Source organism: Diceros bicornis, chromosome 40, assembly GCF_020826845.1.
Source record: "Diceros bicornis minor isolate mBicDic1 chromosome 40, mDicBic1.mat.cur, whole genome shotgun sequence".
In the NCBI taxonomy this organism is placed as follows: Eukaryota; Metazoa; Chordata; class Mammalia; order Perissodactyla; family Rhinocerotidae; genus Diceros; species Diceros bicornis.
The window spans coordinates 7,647,631-7,671,034 of NC_080779.1; the positions used below are offsets into that span (position 1 = coordinate 7,647,631).

Consider the following 23,404-nt stretch of genomic DNA (forward strand, 5'->3'; position numbering starts at 1 on the left):
TAGTAGAACTGGAAGGAGGAACAGATCCACTATTACAGGTGGAGACTTCAACACTCCTCTGTCAGAAATGGACAGATCAGCAGGCAGAAAATCAGTGAGGACGTGGTTGAACTCACCACCACTACCATTCAACGGGGTATAATGGACATCTGTAGACTACTTCATCCAAGAACAGCAGAAAACACATTCTCCTCAAGCTCACGTAGAACATTCACCAAGATAGACCATATGCTGGGCCATAAAATACACTTTACCAGACTTTTAAGTTTATTAGTAGAATATAAATAAATTTGAATGGAAATTACATAAAGTATACTTTCAGACCACAATGGAATTAAAACTAGAAATCAATAACAGAAAGATAGCTGGAAACCACAAAATATTTGGAGGTTAAACAACGTACTTCCAATTAGCAGATGGGTCAAAGAAGAAATCTCAAGAGAAATTAAAAAATATTTTGAACTAAATGAAAGAATTAGATTTCTTGTTTATTTGATCAAGAATGAGATGGAAGACAATCTTAATTTTTTTCCTCTCTTTTCAAAAGACTATTCTTTCCTGTTGATAAAACAAGTACATACATGTTAAAGAAAATTTGGCAAAGTATTTAAAAAAAAGGAAATTATCCTTAATCCTGCCATCCAGAAATAGTGTGTTCATGTTAACATCCAATCATTTGTCTAAATGTGATTTTTAAATTAAAAACATGCTTAATAGGCAATATGTTTATATGGTTCAAACTTTTTAAAAAAAAATTAAAAAGATAGAGTGTAGAAAGTCTTCCTCTTACCTCTATCTCCTATCTTCCCAGTTCCTAACTCTCCTCAGGAAACTGCTGTTAACAATTTGTGTTCCTCTGTAGTTTCTTTATATATAAGTGCATATATATTTAATATAAATAGGTATTCATAATTTTCCCTCATTGCAGAGAAAGCAGCATATTCTATATTGCTCTGCGATATTATGTTTTTCTTTTTATATCCTGGTGATCTTTCTGTGTTATGCATAGAGAGCTACTTTATTATTATTATTGTTATTATTATTGGCAGCTACTTAGTATTCTGTTATGTGGCTATGCCCGATCTCTTTACAAAGACACATTTTTTCCCTCAACATTATTTTATTAGCATTTCCACATCGTATGAATACAGTATAGTTTCATTATTCCTATGTTGGATATTTAGGTTGTCTGCAACATGGGGACATCATAAACCTTGCTTGCTTGAGATAGCCACCCAGTATACACATCTAAGTCATGTTGTCATTATCTTAGGACACATGTCCAGGCTCCTGCTGCATGCAGCATGTGCCTTCCCAAAAAGCTGTCCCAGTTTACTTGGCCACCATCTGCATAAACGGGAATCTTGAGACCAGCATTTCTGTGAGGACAGAAAAAGGCAGAAATGCCATTGTGTCATGGGAGCTGGCTCCTGGAACCTGTAGACCCTGTATAGAGGAGTCCAGGAAAATGAAAGCAGAAAAGGGCAATAGCTAACGCCTGCTGTGTTCCAAGCACTGTTCTCATCATTGTCTATGATTAACAAATTTAATTCTTTCAAACATTCATGTGAAGTAGGCAGTTACTATCTTTATTTTATAGGCGAGGAAACCAGTGCATGGAGCCCTTTCTGTTACCCACCTTTTACGCAGGTGCAGCAATCCTGTGCAAGGCCAGGAGGGCAACTCCAGGAGAGGGAGAATGGGAGAGGCTGGGCCCTTAGCACCCAGACACTGGAATCGACCGTGAAAGGTGGGATGGGAACGGTGTTTGCCAAGCGCATTGGGTCCACGTTTATGTAGACATTTGAGGAGTGCTGCCCTGATTAGAATACTTGTGTTGAATTATAATTTAGAAATTTCTCACCTTCAGTTTGTGTTGCAAACGTGAACACAAAATGCAGAGGCTGCGGATCTTGGTCTGTTTAACTTGAAGCCTGGGAGTTCCTACTGTGCAGCTCAGGTGCTGTTGGTGCTCTTGCCGTGGTGTTAGCATGGTGAGCCCCTGCATGGTGGGGGAGAGTCTGGGTCGGGGGGGGGGGGTGCTGCCAGCCTGTAGGAAATTGACAAGCAGCTGTGCGGATTGGAACTTTTGATCCTGGGCCTGAGCCAGACCTCTGGCACGTGCAGTCTTCCCTTTGCATTGTCAATATTATTTGATATGAAATCCAGGCAAAATCCCACTCTTTTTGTTACTTGTGCGAAGAAAAATTTGGTCTTTACACTTGGAAAAGTTCTGTGTCGTTAGTCTTGTCTTCCATCATGAATACTGGTGTTAGGGCTGAGGGGCAGCCCATGCCTTCCATGTCGCACAGTGACCTCTCGTGCACTATTTATGCCAGGCCTCTGACCCGAATGAAGAAAAAGAAAATGTGTAGCCAAGTGTCTTTATGATGGGATTTCACCATATACTAAATAATCATGCACGTTCACAGCAAGAACCAACCCTTTGTTTTATTTTTTATTTTTTCCAAAGTTTCTGGGTGTGAATCCTAATTGGTGTCTCATCAGTTTACTAAGGCTGGCCCTGGCACACGGAGGAGGTCTCACACAGGCTGCACTCGGAACTTCAGTAAAAAAAATCAAGGGGGAGATGGACACATTCAGTGAGTTTTTATGTGGATTTCCCCTTTGGTAGGAGGTAACACATGATTTCTTTGGATTCTGAACAATAATTTGGATTATCCCAAGAGTTGGATTTCGACAGTTTTTTCTTCTGTATCTATGTATCATTTTTGTGGATTTCAGGGACAGTGAAATTCATTACAGCCTGTAGGAAGTTCACGTGTGGTTAGGCTGGTGGGTTTCAGAATTCACAGTAGGGCTGAGCATGCCTCAGCTACCCTACCCTCACCCATGCTCTTCCCAACGTAAAAATAACACGCCTGCATTCTGCCAGGAATGCTGTTTTGAACCTACTTTAGGAAATTATGTGGAAAAAGGAAAACATTGGTTTGCTGTACTGTTTCCCTTCTTTGATTATTAATTTGAGCTCTTTTAGGCTCATTTTTTAAGGCTGCTGTTTTTTTAGCTGTGATTACAGCACACAGCCCTTGTAAATGGGATGGGGTCACGGGAGGGTCGGTTGGCGGGCAGTGTTGAGAGGCACGTATCCAGCAAATGAATGGGCCTGCCTTTCTTTCTCCTTTTCTCTTCTCCTCTCCATCCCCAGTTAGATTTTTGCATATCATGCTCATTTTGGGTATACTTTGTACTGTGGTTGACATGTTGGGAGGGCTTTGTTCCTGGGCTGTGGGGGTTAACTTTGCTGCTGTGTTATTAATATTCCGTAGGGTTTTCATAGCACTTCTCATTGCTGATGAGTTATGCTTGTTCTCAAGTTCCCCCTGCTCTCATCCTCATAATTCCTCACCAGATTAATTAGTCCACAGACTCTGGTGCTATGTCCTTTTTAGGACAGGACCTGGCGTTCTGTTGTGAATGTTACAGAAAGCACCTTCTCATAGGAAAGAGGGGCCGTTGAAAACACTGATTTTCACAGCGTTCTTAGGACGCAGCAGTGCTGGACTTAAACCTTATGAGACGGTAGCTTTGCAGGGCAGACCTTCGCCTCTCCAGGTTCGATGAAGGGGGAGCAGTAGTTGGGTTAAACTGTCAGCTGTGCAAAAGCAACAAACCAGATGCAATAGCCTTTGGATGAGAAAGTGCCAGGTGTGGCTCCTCTCTTCACTCAGCTGACTTTGTTCAGCACCCTTCCCATTCTGGCAGGCCATAGCCCCGTGTGGGGGTGTTTGTTTCAGTCGTGGGTTTCAGGCCTGCCTAGCCAGCCTGGGCAGGACCCGGCGTGTGTGGGTGCCCATGGTGACTGGGGGTGTCACTGACTAGGTGCCTCAAGAAACTCAAAGGTGGGTTTGGAAGCAATTAACTGTTTTTCCAAGTTGCTTCTTGTCCTTTTGTGTGTTAAGGAGGTGTAACCACCAGCCGTCCCGAAACTGACGAAGCAAGGCACTCAAGGGAGATGTAACCACCAGCCATCCTGAAATTGACCAAGCCTCACAAGAGCTATGCCCATGACCTTTGCCTTATTTTTAATACAAAGACCTTTCCAGGAGGAGCTTAGGCCTCATTATGTGGAAGCATGTCCTCCAGCTGAGCCTGTGCAAGCGAATACTAGCCTTTCCCTTTTGAATATTCATTCCCCAACCAAATAAAAGTTCCTGCTTTCCTTTGTTTGGGGCCCTGTGACTTTGGAGATGATTCCTCATGGCCTCCTGTTTGCCGCAAATACACTTTACTTTGTGAGACAACTTCCACTGGCGTAGAGTCCTGTTTAACTCACCAGGAGGCGAGCCCACTTGGTTGGGTGTCAGGGGCTGCCCTCCCTTTAGAGGGCAGAGCTGTGTGGAGATCAGAAGGAAGGAAAAGGCTTCCTTCCTGTGCTCGGTGAGCTGATCCTGAGTGAGGACGCGGATCTGGAGGCTGGCCGAGGGGCGGCAGTGGCTGTGACGCGCCGTGCAGGCAGCGGGGTGAGCGTGTGCTGCTGACGCGGGGCGGCAGGGCTCCACACTCGCAACACGCTCTGCTTTCCTTCATCTTGAACGAAGTTTCTCCTCCTTCCCCTGCACATGTTGTCACCTCAGGAGTAAACGTAGTGCTGAATGATTTGTTCTGAGATCACAGCCCGTACGCTGTGGTTGACGCTGTCTTCGAGCGCATGTGGTGCCCCGTCTGTGAGCAGAGAGCCAGCGAGGCAGGAGGAGCGTGCTCTCCGGCGCTCAGCTCCGCAGCGCTGTCCAGGCTTCGGATCTGATCTGGCACCGTGCTTACGAGAGCGGCAGCAGGCGTGTGAGGACGTTGGGTACCCCGTATGGAGTCGAAGGGCTGCTGCTTACACCTGCGTACTTTTAAGCAGGTGTGTGGGAATGACCCGTGCTCTTCCTAGTCACATTTGTAAGCTGGAAAAGGTGAAGCAGCCTAAGAATGATGGGATTTTTGTGAGAACTGTCTTATTAACTTATAGTTAGCACAATAGAATTTTTCTTTGCTGTTTATTTTTAGCTATTTATCAACTCAGACAAACGTGTGGTTGTTGGAAAGCAGTCACAGGATTTTCCTCTTATTTAGATAAATCCCTTCCATGAATTGGCATATTGACAGACTATAAACAATTTAACAAGGTTTTATGTTTTCTTGAAGAAAAATTATTCTTTCAATAGCTTAGGTTCTATTTTTAATTGACCCAATAGTTTTCAAAGGAGGCTTTTAAAAACGTATATATAAAGGTCCAGAGTGGCTCCCCACCTGGAGAGTCTGTGTGGGGACGCCAGGGGCCCAGGAATCTTTCCTTCAAAAGCTTCACTGGGTAACTGATGCAGAGGAAGGATTGATGGAGAACCTCGAATGGTCTGTAGTGGCTCAGGAGCCTGATTTTTAGCCTTTATATTCCCAGGGTTGACAAAAGGAGAACAAATACATAAACCAACACCATTCATTCTGACTTCAGCTTTGATAGAGAATTTGATTCCTTTTCACGAATACTTTTTTCCTCTGCTTTTCCCTCTCATAAGCACCTTTCTTTTGTTTGTTTTTTTTTTACCAACAACCATTTTTAAGTGGTATAGTTCAGTAGTGTTAAGTATATTCACATTGTTGTAAAACAGATCTCCAGAACTTTTTCATCTTGCAAAACTGAAACTCTTTACTCATTGAACACTAACTCCCATTCCTTCCCCCACTAGCCCCTGGCGCCCATCATTCTACTTTCTGTCTCTATGAATTTGACTATTCAGTATTTATCTTTTTGTGACTGACTTATTTTACTTAGAATAATGTCCTCAAAGTTCATCCATGTTGTAGCATGTGACAGGATTTTCCTCCTTTTTAAGGCTGAATAATATTCCACTGTATGTGTATACCATATTTTGTTTGTCTTTTCATCTGTTGATGGACACTTGGGTTGTTTCCACCTTTTGGCTATTGTGTATAGTGCTGCTGTGGACGTGGACGTGCAAATATCTCATCAAGGCCCTCCTGTCAATTCTTTTGGGTATATACCCGGAAGTGGAATTTGTGGACCATATGGTAATTCTATTTTTAATATTTTGAGGTACTGTCATATTGTTTTCCGTAGTGGCTGCACCATTTTACATTCCCACCAACTGTGCACAAGGGTTCCAGTTTCTCCACATCCTCCCCAACACTTGTTATTTTATTGTTTATTTTTAATTTTTCTTTTAGTAGTAGCCATCCTGATATGCATGAGGTGATCTCATTGTAGTTTTGTTTGCATTTCTCTGATGATTAGTGATGTTGAGTATCTTTTCATGTTTGTTGACCATTTATATATCGTCTTTGGAGAAATGTCTGTTCAAGTGCTTTGCCATTTTTAATTGGGTTATTTGATTTTTTTGTGGTTGATGTGTAGGAGTTCTTTATGTATTATGGATATTAACCCCTTATTACACATATGATTTGCAAATATTTTCTCTTATTTCATATGTTGCCTTTTTACTCTATTGATTGTGTCCTTTGAGGTTAGCACAAAAGTTTTGAAATTCAGTGTAGTCCCATTTGTCTATTTTTGCCTTTGTTGCCTGTGTTTTTGGTGTTATGTCCGAGAAATCTGTGCCAAATCCAATGTCATGTAGCTTTTCCCCTATGTTTTCTTCTAGGAGTTTTGTAGTTTTGGGTCTTACATTTAGGTCTTTAATCCATTTTGAGTTAATTTTTGTGTACGGTGTGAGATAAGGGTCCAACTTCATTCTTTTTTGCATGTGGACATCCAGTTTTCCCAACACCTGCTCTCCATTGAGTGGTTTGGCACCCTTGTTGAAGATCATTTGACCGTATACATGTGAGGCTTTATTTCTGGGCATTCTGTTCTATTCTGTTGATCTTTGTGTCAGTCTTTATGCCAGTACCACACTGTTTTGATTATTGTAGCTTTGTAATATGTCTTGAAATCAGGATGTGTGAGTTTTTTTTGTTCCTCTTTTTAGAAATTTTTTTGGCTATTCGGGGTCCCTTGAGATTTTAGAATGAATTTTTTCTATTTCTGCGAAAAACAGGGATTGCATTGCATAAAACAGGAAGACTTTTTTTTTTTTATTACATCAGGAGTTTGCTGGAGTAGTCTTGGCAAAGAGGCCTTACAAATAAATATCCCAAAGATGGGACCCGCAGCCTTTCACGTGTTGTTCTTACCTCTCTTGACGTGTGGTCCTGGTCTAGGAAAAAATATAGTCACCAGGTTATTCCATGAGCCTGTGCGATACCTAGCAGCCTTCCCAAAGATTCAGTCTCCTTAGAACCATCTAGCTTCCCCTTTTCCTGGTCTTGATGGCTCACGTGGCCCCAGTCTCCCAGATGCTTTTGAGCCTGAAAGCACTGTGGTCGTTAGGGTGAATTAAGTGGAGTCCAAGCTCACGGCCTAGAATACAGTGCTCTCCTGTGCAGCCGCCACTTCTGCCTTGTCTGAAGATGATGAACTGTCATCCAGCCTCAACCCTGGGTGGGAGAGTCAGGCAACAGCCCTGATCCCAGAAGGCATTGCAGTGATTCCCACACTCCTGGGGGGTGACAGGTGTGGAGTGGGTGAGGAGGTCAGGCACTTGGTGGTGGGGGTGTTTTCTGAGAAGGTTATGAGGACTGTTGTTTCAAGTGCCTGTTTTGCCCGTCCTCTCTGAAACCTCGCCCCTGATGTGCCGTTACCTCAGAGGAGAGCAGTGGTCCCTGGTTGGGAAGAGGGTGGGAGGCCGGGGGAGCCAAGTGGGGTGGGGAGCAGAGGGGTCCCTGCGGGTGCTCTCGCATGGAGGCCAACACCCCGTGCAAGGAGCATTCGTTGGGGCAGCATCCTCGCCTCCGCCGTGGTGGTCGTGTTTTCTTTCGCCTGTCCTGGGACGGTGTGGCACAGACGTCGTCTGCGGGGATGGCCTTCCTCACACGTGCTTATCCGTCACGGCTGTTTCACAGGGAGACGTTGGTTCCCAAAGGGCCTCTGCTGTGTGGCGGGTCTTACCAGACCTGAGAGTGAGCGCTGTGGTTGGTGATGTTCAAGTGAAGGCCTGTGCACCAGGGGAGGTGTGTGGAGTGTAAATTGTTTAGCCGTCCATGGCTTTGAAAACCACCCGGCCTGACCGTCTTCTCGGGCTCTGGTTTTGTGTCTACAGAATGCAGACAAAATGAAGCAAAAGGCTAATTTATTTTCTCCCCTACATTTGTGCGTTTATGTTGTCATATTTGTTTTACAAATTAAAAACCTTGTTTAATTTAGATATTCATGTCTAATTCTATGTCTGAAAAACCAGTCTTCCTTCTGATTTGGATGCTTTATCTGGGATAGATCTTCTCAGAAAACAATCAACTCAGTAATCAGATTGACTCTAATTAGAGGAGAACAGGCCCACATAACTGGCCTAGCACATGTCTTTGTTCCAGATAATTAGACTTGCTATTTTTGTTTAAAGTCTTCTAATTGCAAATGTAAATTAGTTTCTGTGAAGAATAATGCAACAACTAGAATTTCAGTGAAAGACACATGAACACCTTTATTATACAGTCTGCTTCTTGGGAGTTCAGAATAATTCTAGAGTTTTTCTTGGAAATAACATATTTCCGTTTTGTCTCCTTTAGTTGACCAGATATACCATCTGGCCTCTCCGGCCTCCCCTCCAAACTACATGTACAACCCCATCAAGACGCTGAAGACCAACACGATCGGGACGCTAAACATGCTGGGTAAGTTCTGCCCTTCCTGCTTTCGTGGCTGTTGTTGGGCATATTCAGACGACTCTGGCGTAGGTAGTTGTCTGTTCTCTTAGAGTTTGATCTTGGTCTTCACACCCTCCCTCACCCCCTGCCCGTGCTGTTTCAATGTGGCTTGACTTGAATTTGTCTAGAGGAGACAGTCATTGTAGTAACCAGCCTGCATTGCCTCAGTTAAATCCCCTGGGAGTGACGACCTGTGCTTTCAAGTGACCACCCAGCCTTCCTCCACTTTCCCCTCTGGCACGTGGCGCATGTGGCTCTGGGCTGGAAGGAGGCACTGGCGTCTCATCTGAGATTGGGTTGGAGTGGACTGCACACGCGTGCACACACACGCGCACGCGCACACACGGGATTTCAGTAGCACTCTTGGAAAGAGTGGGTGGAGAGCGGTCCTTATGGTTGCCGGGACTGAGTACCTGGCTCTGAACTGAACCTCAGAATTCACCTTAGAAGTGAAAGATGAAGGATGCAAGAGTGAGCCCCGGTAAAGGTGGCCACACTTGTGTCTTCACAAACAGCAGGCCTTAGATTTATAGCTGTGGATGATAAGCACATATTAATGCTTGAAATTAGAGGCACACTTAAGTTTGGCACAGGCTTAAAAAACTGGGGACTTTGATTAATTGCAAAGTGGAGGAAGGGAACCACTTTTTAAAATGTCAAGTAAAAAGTGAATTTAATTATAGGAACATTTAAAACAGGTTCTATAAATGGATTTGGGAAGTACAGTGCTAAATTTTAATTTGAGTGAAGCACAGAGACAGGACGGAAAGGGCAGCAGAGATGGGTTTTCAGGTCTCTGAAACTAAACATGTTGGCGGATCAAGCCCTGCGTGAAGTTACATCCATTGTAATCTGCAAGGGCATTTGTCCTCCTCTTTGTCCCGACCCCTGCCGTGGTCGCTGGACAGAACAGAGTCCCCCACTTCTGCTTAGAGGTGTGGTGTGGTAGAAGCTGTTCCCCATTCTTGCCACCGCAGGCTCCTGTCCCTCCCCACTCTCTCTCTGCCTCCCTAGCCCCCTCCTTCATACCAGAACTAGATGCCATGGAGGGAAAGCCGCCAAGCACATGATGTTTAAAGAGATGTCATTCATTCCACCTGTTTAGGCAATGCGGCCGCTGAGCCCCAGGCACTGTCCTGTCCGCTGTGGAGGGAATTCAGATAAGGGTTGTAATCAGGCTCTTCTGCCAGGGAACTTAGTGTCTCATAGGGGAGGCGAAATATGGGCACAGGCATCAGTGATACTGAGGAGGAGAGGGAAGTTTCCAGAAGAGAGTTGCCAGTGACGTGCTGTTAGAGTTCAGTGATCCTGAGCTGGGCCTGAACCGCGAGTGAGCTTGGACCTGGGGGTCCTGAAGGAATGGTAAGGGTCTTCCGGGAATGACATGGACAAAAGCTAGGGGGAGACGGGAGGCAATTGGTAGGCCAGAAAGAGACCCAGAGGGGCTTCGCGTTCCCAACTGAAAGGAGCCGCCATTAGTCATCTTGCTCTTGAGACAAGGTGCACCGAACTTTGCCTGGCTCCTTCCTGGTGGGCCCTGCCCTCTCTGTGGCTCCCACCTCCCCGGTCCTGTGCTTGACTTCTTCGTGATGCAGCCTCTTTGTCCAGTCTCAGCATAAACCCCCGGGCGCCAGGCCAGTGTGGGTGAGCTGCCCTGGCTTCACCCAGGAGGGATCCTTGCAGCGATGGGATGTTCTGTGTCTTGACGGTCTGTTGTCACGATCCTGGTTGTGATGTTGTACTGTAGTTTTGCCAGTTTTTACTGTTGGGAGAAACTGGGTAAAGGGTTCATGGGATCTCTCTGTATGACTTCTTACAACTGCATTTGAGTTGACAATTATCTCAAATTACAAGTTTAATTTTAAAAAAGACTTCGGAATTCTTCATTGCTACTGTTGTCGCTGGGCAGTAGTGTGGTATGCTGCTCCATCTTGCAGACTTCTGCGGGGTGAAATTGCAGTGCCTGTGATGGGCCCGTGATGTTGGCAGCCTGTAAATTCCACATCATACTACACCCCTTTTAGCATTTTCTTCCTCAAGCACATGGTGGCGCTTGCACAGGTTATCTCCACATCATTACCTTTCAGCAACCCCCGGCTCTTGCTCTTGACGTGCGTCTTCTTGCCTCCCCCAGATGCTCCTGCACACTCACACCCACTTCCGTCTCGCCCGCCTTCCCCGGCAGTGCCTGAAGGTTGTGTGTGCCCACCTCACCTCTTCCTCCTCGCAGCACTTCACGGGCACCACATTGGACCTCTGCCCCATGTGCAGTGCTGGGCACTGAGGGGTGTGTGGTACGGCTGGCCCTTCCCCTGATGGTGTCTGTGCACAAAGGCTCCGTGGTGGAGTTGTTGGGGAAGGAAGCACTGGGTTAAGTAAAGGGCAATTGATTTCTTTTGTGCTGGGCTTCTCAGAGCCTCTGATGAACTCTATACCTTGGGACTCTGCGAAGAGTGTTTGGAGGATTTTCCATACTTACGTGACCACCGTAGATAACGATGTTCTAGTCCATGTCCACACGCGAGGGTAAATGCAGGAGAGGATTCAGAGCAGGACAGAGGAATGTGGCAAGCTGCTTTGGAGAAGGTGCTGTTTAAGCTGAAGCTTAAAGGAGGCAGGAGGAGGAGGCAGAGGTGCCCAGCCAGGGAGTCTGGCTCAGGCACAGTTGGAAGATGGCAGGGTGCACACTGAGGAAGTGGCAGGTGGACTGCTTGTGGGGAATAGTGGCAGTTCAGGTGTGAAGGGCCTTGCCTTCTGCCTCCCAGGGTGAAGCCACCCAATAAATACTGGGTGATGTGCTGAGGCAGAGGAGTCTTTATGAAACTCCTCCAATCACACCTTCTCAAACCAACAGACTCTGCATTGGCCCTGCTTACACTTATAAGTATCCAACTAAATACTGTGCTTCTGAGGGTTCATTTATGTTTTTCTTACTGTTTTTGTTTTTATTTTGTTCCAAGGTAGTTGCAATAAGAGTGGATAATTGAAGATGCGTGGATGATCAGATATCATTCATACAAAAATTCCTTACGTTGACACGAAAATGTGCATGTGCGTCTGTGTTTTCCTCGTTTGCCTGAAGTTGACAGTTTCTCGTATCCTGTCTTTGCTTTCTTAGGGCTGGCAAAACGAGTCGGCGCCCGTCTGCTGCTGGCCTCCACCTCAGAGGTGTATGGAGGTGAGCGGGGGGCTCCCACGGGGGACGCATGCTCCGGCCCCACGGGACTGTTTGCATCCTGTCTTAGGTGAAGAAGAAATAAGAAATGAGTCCTGGATTCCGTTTCTAAGGCCCAGCCTGCTCTTCCCATCCCAGGGCGCGACAGTGAAGAGGCTGCCCGTCTCAGCCGTGGTGGTCTCCAGGCTCCCTCCCCTGGGTGGGACGAACTCCTTTGGCTCCTGCTGGAGCACACCCCCAGAGACTGTTATCATTTCACCTTCCCAGTAAGGTCCCACCATTTACAATCCACAGACTTGTTTTGGCCATTCTGTTCTGAAAGTACCCCAGAAATCACTCATTAGGGATTTTTTTGCCAGTTTAGCTGGCACATGTTATTCTTCAGCGTGAGCAATGCGTGCCGCCTGCCTGACCCACCAAGAACTCGGTGGTTGCTTAGTGCAGAGACTCGCGCTGATTGCCTCACCTGCCGTGTAATGATTTCTGGAAAAATCTTAAGTAGGCAGTGCCAGAAAACTTGTGAGCCTGTTTTGCAACCTGCAGTGCTTCGCATCCCTCTCCGGGCCCGTTAGGGAGGGAGCGACAGGCGTGGGATGAGGGCTTGATTTTCAGTTCACGTGGATTTCCATTCGGCCCCAAACCAGCTAGGTGCAGGGCTGTGGAGAACTGCCTGCTTGATGCAGCAGAAGCCAGGCTCTGACATGTTGTAGTTTTCTGCTTCATTCACGTTATTGTTGTGGACGGGAGAAATGAGGAAGTGAGAGGGCAAAATGTTAAGAAATGTTTTCTTTTTAAAGTAAGGCAACCAAATGAAAAAAATCACAGAAACAGAAATTCTCCTAAATGCAGAAAAGAATTACAAAAAATTACAAAAAAATTTTGTAAATTTGTAATCCCTCTGGAAAGGTGGAGCAGCATCCACTTCTTTGAAATCCTAGGTAGTTCAGAGGGCAGAAGTGTCCACCTCCCACCTGTTCACCCCGTTGCTGTGGAATAGGCCCTTGAGCAGACTCCTGCATTCCCCCTCCCTGTCCTTCCACGTAAAGATTCTACAAAGGGTCAGCAAGTTCTCCTCTCTCCGATGCTGGAGGATTCACTTTGCTTCCTCGACGGGCCTCATGTAATGTGGAAGGAATGGTGTTGATATAGTCCAACAGGCTGAATCCTTCAAATGTGTCTCCAGTGAAAAGGTGTTCGTGTTATCTGTCCAAAAGGGCACAGCGCTCCTTTTCCACAAGCACCCTTCTTCCTCCTCCCCCTCCTTTGGTATCTGCATATTTCACAGTGTGTTGTGTTCTTCAGGGTTCTTAAACAACGTTAGGGTGTAACTCACAGAATTCACCAGTTGATCTGCTCTGATGTCTGGGGACGGTTTGTGGAGTGCATGCTTGGTCTCTTAGCCTCAAAAAATGCTGAAAAGGGGAGACGAATTTGAAATCAGTTTTCACTTTAGACTTTTACTTTTGTCCTAACAAAGTGATTTTTTTTTCACTTATTTTTTCTTCTTTTTTTTTTTTTTTTTTTTGTGAGGAAGATCAGCCCTAAGCTAACATCTGATGCCAATCCTCCTCTTTTTTTCTGAGGAAGACTTGCCCTGAGCTAACATCTGTGCCCATCTTCCTCCACTTTATGTGGGACGCCACCACAGCATGGCGCATGGCTCAACAAGCAGTGCGTCGGGGCGCGCCTGGGATCCGAACTGGCGAACCCCGGGCCGCCGCAGTGGAGCACGTGCACTTAACCGCTTGCACCACTGGGCAGGCCCCTCACTTATTTTTTCAAAGTGATTTTGTGAGGGGACTGTTGAAAGCTGTGTCATGACCCATGGGCATCCTGGGCATCTCAGCCAAGACGGTGCCATTTGAGGGGCGGTGGGTGTGCCCACCCTTCTCTGTCTCGTCCAGCTTGCCCAGCCCTTGTCAGAGATCCCCAGGAAGGCCTGCTGTCAGTCGTCTGTCCCATCAGTGAATTTAGGTCATTGGTTTTCTTCTCTCAGCGAGTATTTGCCTGAGACCTTTTTTCTCATCATTCAGTAAAAATGTGCCCTTCATACGGGAATTTTGAACCACAGCAGCAGACAGAGAGGTCTGAACCTGCACCGTGCCCCTGCCGCGCCCTGGGGGGCGCCAACCTCCTGAAGGGGGACGGCAGGCTTAGGCCTGTGTGTGTTCGTGTCCCTGTCCCTACACAGGTGCCGTTGTACCCCTGAGCTGAAGTCAGACTTCGGCTACAAAGTAAGCAAGAAATGAATTTGTAACGTAGAGTTCCTGCGCCTCGTCTCGATTTCTTGCAAAGATTTATACGTTTTATACCGTGGTTGTATAAAATTCCTGGTGTACCAGATAAGTTAGGTATTACTTCACATTCCAAAAATATGCTTGTGTTAAAAAAGAATTTGTTATTAGGTTTCTTTAAATAGTCTGTTCCCCTGGTACATCTTAAAGTGTGGCTGACTGACACACAGCAACACGGGAAGCGGGAAATAGAAATGCATGCTGACGGCACAGGTGGCCACTTGCGTTGCACATCCGTCCCTCCACCTCCGGCAGACAGGCCTCCGGCCTGTGTCCTCGAGGTTCTCAGGTTTGTTCTGGGGCAGCACGTGTGAAAGTCATCATGTTCCACAGAGATGCTCTTAAAATGTTTTCAATAAATACCGGCTTTACTATAATTATGTGTTTTATAAATATAAAAAACTGTCTATCTCTTTACATAGATTATATTTAATTACAGTTTGTATAATAATCTAAAAGTTGAGAATACTTTATAGGCAAGAGGGGAGACTTAACGTTGAGAGACTTTGATCTTCTAATGAATTTATTTTTCCTGTCAAGTACTCTCATTACTTAATGTGGGAGCTGAGAACACCACGTCTCACTGGAACCTAGAGAAGGGACTGTGGAGCCTGAAGTTCCCTCTGATACATATATCTCCGTTTGTAAATGTCTGCCTTGGTCTTGCCAAAGCTCCCTTTGCATCATAAGTATTCGTCGTCCGTGAGGCACAGGAACTTGAGAAAAGGAAGGATGAAAACACAGTCTCATTTCCCCCGTAGATCCTGAAGTCCACCCTCAGAGTGAGGGCTACTGGGGCCATGTGAATCCAGTGGGACCCCGAGCCTGCTACGACGAAGGCAAGCGTGTTGCAGAGACCATGTGCTATGCCTACATGAAGCAGGTACTGACCCAAGCTCTGGGCTTGCCGTGTAGACGCACAGAGCGTCTGTTCCCTCAACTGTGAAGAATGAAATGCCCTGAGTAACTGTGCCTGGGGGTGTGTGTCGGGGAAGCCCGGGTGCACACTGCTGTAAATGGGTGGTACTATCAACAGCTTTTCCCATGTTTCTCCTTTTTAAAAAGTGGTTTCTGGGGGATAAATTCCTAGGTTGGAATACTATTGTGTGGCTGTGAACAGAAGCTTCTTATTGCCTTGTTGCCCACCAGCAGTTATTTTATAAGTGCCTCAGATTTCCTGAAGCCTCCAAATCAGTGGACTTTTATTTATTTTTTCTACTTTTCAGTGATCTAATAGGCATAAAGATGAATTCCTTATTGCTTTAATTTGAACCTCTTTAGGAACTGTTATGTATATTCATTACTATTGTTACCTGCTGTCTTAATTATTCGTTGTAGTGCTGAGGGCTTTTCCCACAGTACACGTTTCATGTTACAGGGCTGCCCCCACACACTGTAGCAGGAGCCCACGGACCGAGAGGCGGAGGGTCTAGGTTCCCCTAGTGGCTCTACCCCCGTGTGCCTTGGCGACGTGACCATTGGTCACAGCATTGTCCTGCCCTCCTGAAGGCTGTGCAGGAGCCAATGAGATGTCCAGACAGGGACCCCGAGGGGCCAGGCCAGGGCCCAGCTGGTCCTTCCGTTTCTCAGTGACTGTCCTGTTGTGGCTGGCCCAGCTCTTGGAGATCCTCATGGACATGCCTCTGTTGGGGGGAGACATGCAGGTAAACCAGCGTGGAGAGGAGTGTTGTTGCAGGACAGGCTGTGGACAGGTGTGGGTGGCCGTGCTCTTAGGACTTAGAGACGTGGACGTCTCTCCCTGGGGGTAGCATTCTCAGGCGGGGGGTCAGCCTGTAGGTGTGCTGGGAGCTCAGGGGGCAGCAGCTTTGTTCGAGGGCAGAGGCCTGTCTGGGTGCGCCACCTCTCCCCCTTTTTTTGGAGAAGAGTTGTCAGGGGCTTTTTTCTCACTATATTTTTAATGAAATACCAACGTTAAAGACCAACAAAATAACCTTGTGCTGATATAGGATTTAGGCCTTTCTGCCTTATTTCTTGACCAGAAGCAGAACTAATTGCTTTCTAAGCTACTTTGGGCAGTTGGCTCATGTTATCCATTTATTTTATGAAACATTGAACAGTTTTAGAAATGACATACTTTTATCATTTTTGAGCCCAGAATATCTTGACCTTCAAATTTAAGATGGTCCCAGATACATAGAGCCACCTGTGTGTATGTTGGTACTTCAGGAAACTAACTTGAGTGCATGAGGGGTGTGTAAGTGCGTTTTGTTCTTAGTAGGTTGGAAGGGTACGGTGAGTCTCAGCTGTTTGTTTTCCTTTCAGGGTGTGGTAGAATTTCCTAGTGAATTTTTATGTAGGGAAAGCTGGTGGGCAAATAGGACATTTCTATTGAACTTTTAGTTTTTATTAAATGAGCATAAGTATACATATTACTTTAAGGTATGGGTCCATGATAATTATAGTATTTAGTAATAATGTAACTGGCATTGATTGAGCACTGACTGTGTGCCAGGAACTGTAGTCTGCACCTGGACGCTAGCCAGGGTGCTCATCACACACACACTAACTGTGGACGCATACATGTCGTCCGGCTCTGAGCTTAGGAATGCAGTGCCTGGATAACTCTGGAAGTGTCAGTATTGATATTTCTGCTCACACAGGTCTTGGGAATTGAACAGCATAGGTGATATTGCCCCGAAAACCGTAATGTACCCGTTAGAAGCCCCTCTTGTGTGTACAGCTGGTCTGTCCCTAGGTGTCCTGACAAGAGCCCTGTTAGGCTGTGTTCCTGCGCAGCAGATCCGTCCTTGTGAAGGACTGTTGCTCGCCTGAATGATGCCTCCACTGTGGAACGTCTGGCGTGTGTTTCACACCTGGGAGGCCCCCACCGACGAGTGTTGTGTGGACGGAGAAGTCACGTCTGTGGTCAAGTTGACAGCGTGATTCTCACTGGGGCACCATGGGTTCTGCTGCAGGAGCAGTGCATGGGTTACTCTCCGTCATGATACCGGGTTTCAGAATTGCCCTGTGGAAGGTAGGCTCAGGCGCTTTTTGTGAAGCTTGGGGTCTAGGCCGACCCATAGCGCTGAGTAATCTGTAGATTCGTCCAGGCGTGCCGCATGGTTTAGCACCCCTGCCCAAGGACTCGCGTCTGCCCAGGGGAGTGTTGCCGTTGTGTGTCATCTGCAAATAGCACTGAGGAGGGCCTGCCCCTGACCGCATGTCGGGACTCCTGAGCAGGTATGACATAGCTGCCTTTCCCCATACCCCCCGCCCGCTCCTACTGGGTGGCCCTTAGGTCGGGAGTGGCGTGCCTCTGGCCTTACAGGTGGCAGCGTCCTGTCTGGTTCTGGTGGCTCTGCCGCTGTGGGAGTTGTGGCCTCCCGATGCAGGGACACCGTGGCCAAGAGTGCTGAGTGGGGGTTCCCGTGGCCACGCCTGAGCTCTGAGAGGCCTGTGAGGAAGGCACGCGTGAGCTTCCCACCTCATCCCCTGTTATTCTTGTTGTAAGTGCTGCGCTCCCTTGTGGGGAGAGCCCACAGCAGGGGTCCAAGACTGTGGCCCTGCTGGGCTCTAAAACTCGTCCTTGAGCTCGCTCTCCCTCATGTGTCTGGATCAGTGCTGAGGAGGAGGAGATGGGGCCGCCCTGCCTCTGCCCACAGGAGCAGCTGGGAGATGTTGGTGCTCCTGCTACGGCAGGATGCTTGGCCAGGAACAGACAGTAAGAAAACACAGAAGAGCAAAAAGGAAGACAGATTGTTACCCCAGGCCCATCCAGAGATAAACATAGGGGAGAACAAAGTGAAAACCACTCTGTGCAGATTGTGAAGGGTGTGAACATTTAAGACATTAGCACGATTCTTTTACTCAGGATTTTATATTAGCTGCCAGCAAGGGCGGGTCAACACCTCCTGCCCTCCTTGGGTTGGCCTCTGGGCATGGCCTGGTCTGGGGGGCTCAGGGGTGGTCCCTCGAGGTGTGGCCTGGTCTGGGACAAGTCAGAACCTCTTTGGGGCTGAGACTCCAGCATGACAGATTTTCAGGACTCCAGCTCTGCTGCTTCTCGTTCCTCATCCGTCCGTGGAGGGGCCCTCCCAGACCCCGAGTGCTCAGCACAGCTCTGCGGGCGCCCGTGGATGTGCCGCCCAGATGTGCCGCTGTCTCCTGCAGTGGGTGTTGCAGGGAACAGGGGCTGCGGGCTGCAGTGGGCTGGCCTCTGTTAGGGCTCAGCCTGTGTTGGGGCTCGGTCTGTTCAGTCTCACCTCATTCCTGCCGCCCTGTTGAGGTGGGGCTGGGTAGCCCGTTGTACAGATGGGAGAGCGCACTCCAAAACTTGCTTTCAGCACCCAGACCTGGAAGTGGAGCTTGAACCCACAGCTGGCTGCCCGCAGGCCGTGCTCCTTCCCCCCTCCCTGCCGTCCTCGTGGGCCATTGCTGCTGAGAAAGCTTGGCTGAGGGAGAGAAGCTGCAGCTCCCAGTCCAAGGACATCGTGTGCAGTCAGGTGACAATGCCCAGGACAAGCAGCTCACGTGGCAGTGCTCCAGAGTTACCAGCTGTTCCTCAGAGCAATGAGGTTCATCAGCAAGGAGCTGCAGTGTGACGTCGTCAGTTCACAGTTCTAAATGTGCAGCCTTTCAAGATAGCGACTTTTAGGAGAAAATTCAAAACTTGAGGTGTTAATGATTTATGCTGCGTGGAGACAAATGAAAAGAAAATGACCAGAAAGAAGGATAAACCAGGTGGAATAGTGCGCCTCTAGCATATTTTTAATTAATTATTTTTATAACTTAAATTCTTATTTTTTATACGTAATGACACTCTTAAGTATAAATCGTCATTTTTTTGTCAAGACCCCATATGGTATGTAGATGTGTCTTATTCTGAATAATCCTAATACATAAGGACTGAGAATATAAACAAGATAAATAGAGGTTGGAATAATCTCTTTACAGAAGAGTTTCCCTTTTCCAAAGGATTCTTTTCTGAGTTTCTTTATTTTACTGAATGAAATATCTTAATGTACTCAAAGTAGAATTTGATTTGCCATAAAAATCTACTTCACAGGCACATGTCAGAACACACCCTTGCACCCTGAGGTTTCTTCCAGGGGATGGAAGGAGATGAAAGTTGGGATCAAAGGGCACTGCATCTTACATGAATACTTGGAACGTGTCAGAGAGGAATTCCATTGCACTTTCCACGTGCACTTGGAGGTGGTGGATTTATCAGAATGGGGACTTGTCTGGTGCACTGTGGTCAGTGCTTGGTGTGCGTTTGAGCTCATGGCCCCTTGTGAGGCAGACTCTCCAGGGTCTGTGCCCCCGCACTGGGCTGGGTCCCCAAAAGAGACCACAAGTCCTGAAACCGTAGACTGGCAAATAGAAAGAAAACTCATCTAGTGCAGTGGCCTCGAGGGTATGGTTTTATTTTATTTTCTAACATCACAATATTTTTAAAAAATTAAATTGTTTGTATGTACATGATACTTTAGTTCACAAAAAAGCATTCAGCAAGCAGCTAGAAGAAGTCAGATGTTCGACAGGTAGGATTCACACCCTAGGGGTCAAGACCCCCATGGCCGGGCCCGGCCCAGTGGGCTTTGTTTCCTGGCTCTGCCGCCTGCTCGCTGGTGCCAGCTCTCCATGCCCCACTTGCCCCACCTGGAAATTAGCAGTGACACTTGTTCCTTCTGGCCTGGGCGGTGAGCGTTGGCATAGCCTGCTGCATAGCGAGCTCAGGACCCATCGTTAAGACTGGAGCAGGGCTGTTGAGAGATTGCAGGCAGACGTGTACCCACTATCCCCTGACCTTACGTGGCCTTGTCCCTCTGCTACCCCTGAGTGAGAACTGCAACGGTCCAGCTCCTTCGAGAATCTTGCTCAGCAGGTGAGCTCTGCGTTCTGTAGTGGCCATGGTCTTATCCCCAGGTAGGGAGCAGGTCCCATCAAGGTGCATTTATGAGAGGCCACAGGGGAACTACGTGGTTCACCTCCAGGGCCTCATGACCCTGTTGCTTTAGGGCTGTGTGTGTGTGTACTTCTCTCAGGGGCATGAGGAAGGCTAAGGAGGCCTCGCAGAATTGGGCTGCCGTACCTGGGAGCACTTCTTGTTATTTCTCTGTCCCGTCCCCTGCAGGTGAATATGCCCTGGGTGCCTCCTTCAGGACAGGCTCTCCACAGTGGAGAGGTGACGATCGCCTCCTGGTCAGCCCCGCTCCCTATGCAGTACTTCTCTGCTCCGTCCCCTGGCACCTTCCGTCAGTGAAGACAGTGATCGTAATCATACTGTGTGTTCAGTGGCTTGGATTGCAGTTGATAAGAGAGCTTTAGAGGGGGCCCATTTATTCCTGCTGGCAACATTTCTGTCCTTGGAGATCCTTGGGGAGGGGAATCCCTGTCCCTTCGTTGTGCCGCCTGGATCACCACTCACCAGTCATCCAAGCCTGTCTACCCAGACCCTCAGCCCTCTCGGCTACTGGAAATGGAGGAGGGAGGCATTCCGATGGCAGCCTTCCCAGCTGGGGTTGTGTGTTATTGCAGCCTGATCACTGTTTCCAAAACCCAGTTATTAAAGAGTCTGCGTGCCACTCACCCGCCTGTGCTGACGTGCGCTCGCCCGTGTGGCGCCCCGAGCATTGTCCTCTCTTAAGTGTCTACTGATTTTATGCTGATGTGACGTAAACTTCCAGGAGTTGTCCTAATCCCTGACAGAAACTTCTTGGATGCTTGGAGTCCTAAGTGAATGAGTCATGGTTCCCCACACTGGGCAAAACCACGGCCACGAGGTGAAGCCCAGCCGTGCTTAAGAGCTACTCAGTTCCTTTTCTGAATCACTGCCACGTGTGTGCGCGCACGTGGGTCTGGGCCCCGTATCTCTCGCCATGGTGAAGCTCGGGGCACCCGAGTGGTAGTTGGTGGGCCTCTGTTACTGGCAGACGGAGCGTTGAAAATGAGACAGGAGTTTGAGTGTTTGTTAGTCCTTCAGAGGAGGGTCTCCCTTAAAAGAGGCGTGTGGCCTGGAGGGACTCCTGGGGTTCAGCCTGGGAAGCAGGCTTTGGGCAGACCCTGGCCCTTTCCTCAGGTCTGAGGTGGGAAGTAAGTATCCTTCCTCCAAGGTGTGCACGTGGGTGACCGTCCACCCTCCCGCCAGGGCCCCCGCAGGTCCCAGGGGATGAGTGTCAGGTGCTGACGGACTGTGCGTGCTGGATGGGGGGAGCCTCTGTGTCCTGACACCCTAGAAAGAGAGAAGCGACACACAAGCTCCAGAAGACCCCAGCGCACGAGAGGAGAGCAGGTCTTCATTGAGTGAGTCTTGGGTTTATGTTTATTTCATTTGAGGAGTTTAGGCTTAACATGGAGCTGGTCTTGTTGGGGTGAAACCAGCTGGAGAGCTGGAGTTCTTGGAAAAGTGTCGTGGCTAAATTGGTGGCTGCACCTGTCCAGAGGCTCGTCCTGTGTCGCCTGAGGTTACGATCCAAATGGAAAGCAAGACAAGCAGGCCTGTGTACTTGCTGGCCGGGGATGTTTGCAGAAGCCAGCTTTTAGTGAGGTCGTGTTCTGGAACGTTGTTCCTGAAGAAAAGGAAGGTCAGGAGGATAAAAGTGTTTGATTCATTGCAACCTTTGCATAGCCCACTCTGAGCTTCCTCTGCCAGGCACATGGGTTTGACTACTGTAAATTTGCTGAGGTTTTTCCAGTCTCTTCTAGAAAAAGCCATATTGATCCACTTCTGATTGTTTCCTTGTCTTAACAATCAAATGCAAGTGAATACTTTTGAGTTATTTTCCATTAGGATCAATGGCTCTGTTCCCCTCACCTTTTTAAAAAAATATTCTCTGGTCAGTTCAGTAGAGAAAAGGGTTGATTTATTCCTGGGCCTAGAGTAATAGCTCATATCTTAGTCCTGAGACTCTGAAGAGCTCATGTGGAAGCATCATAATGTAAAGTTAGCAGAAGTATAGCACTCTGGTTTCTAGACGTTAACTGTGTGCTGGTTCCCTGCTTCCCAGCCGTTTCCTCTCTCAGGGTGTGTAGAAACTGCGCCTGCTTGTCTGGCACACTGGGGCAGAGGGGGCCGGCGGGGTGGCTCCAGCCCCTGGGAGGCCTGACGTGGGCCTGGGGCATGCAGCTCAGCGCCTTTTACTCACTGTGCTGGTGGGGACATTTCTGTGCTGAATAAGCCCCGTTAGCTAAGGGTCCATTAGATTCCTAGCCTGTGCCAGATCTCAGATGGCAGAATTAGAAAAGAGCTGTTTGGACTGGTAGTGGCAGCAGTAGCAGCTTAATGCTCAAGGCCGCTGGGCCTATGCTGAGGGTTTCACAGGGGTTGGCTTAATTTGTATAAAAGCCCCGTAAGGGAGGCACTGTTCCAATCCCAGTTGTTCTGGGGCTGAGAGAGGTCAGTGGCAGGCCTGCTCAGTAGGCTGTGGAGCTGGAGGGCACATGAGCCCCAGGTCTTCGCACCAACATCCTACCTGCCCTCAGACACCCAGAAAATGCACGTCTGTGATTTAATGGATCAAACAAATGAGAAACACACATGCTGTGCAAGTCCACTAATCCAGAGTGTGATAAAAACATTTAACTTTTTTATCCACGGAAAAGCAGTCTGTGAAATTAATAATTAAATAAGATAGTTTGGAGAGTGCTTTTGGAGTTTAAAAAATATATTTTCCTGATTATGTATTTGAAAACATGCTTTTTCCTGATTATAAAAGTAATACATGTTTATTGTAATAAAAATAGAAACATTGAAAAAAATACACAGAAGAAAATGAACGTCTATAATCCCACCGCGTAGAGATGGCTGTTGTACACGATGTTCGTATGCGTCTTCCACGCCGTTTGGCTGATAGCCTGTACTGGATGCTGCATTGTCTTTAGTTTTCACTAGAGCAGATTGGGGGTGTAGGTATGATGTTGCTCTTTAGGAATGCTTATCTGTCCCTGCTTTCCCAAGGTAAGGTGCTCTCTTGTTTTTCTTCAAACCAGATATTAAATGTTCATTGACAAATTTGAGTGATAAATTTGCCCAAAATATTATGTGAAAAAAATTATAAAAGAGTATGCATAGCATGGTCCTAGTTAGGAAAATAGCTATTTATTTACTGGGAAAAAAATTTATATAAATGTATTTTTTCCTCTTGCACTGTTTAACAGTCTCGCAGGTTTTCTACCAGAATGTTAATGCCGGTGGCCTTGTGGTGGTGAGATCTGGGACACATCTGAGTTTGGTATAACTCTCTGT

At 47.5% G+C, this 23,404-nt stretch overlaps 1 protein-coding gene across 4 annotated transcripts in view; it reads left to right on the forward strand.

Moving 5' to 3' along the window:
• The window catches only part of UXS1 (UDP-glucuronate decarboxylase 1), a 96,788-nt gene that overhangs the window by 54,784 nt on the left and 18,600 nt on the right, over nucleotides 1-23,404 (forward strand). For all 4 annotated transcript variants that reach the window (XM_058534355.1, XM_058534356.1, XM_058534357.1 and 1 more), the window contains exons 7-9: nucleotides 8,590-8,694; nucleotides 11,846-11,905; nucleotides 14,958-15,079. In XM_058534355.1, coding sequence (XP_058390338.1) covers nucleotides 8,590-8,694; nucleotides 11,846-11,905; nucleotides 14,958-15,079 — 287 coding nt within the window. The remainder of the gene's footprint in view (nucleotides 1-8,589; nucleotides 8,695-11,845; nucleotides 11,906-14,957; nucleotides 15,080-23,404) is intronic.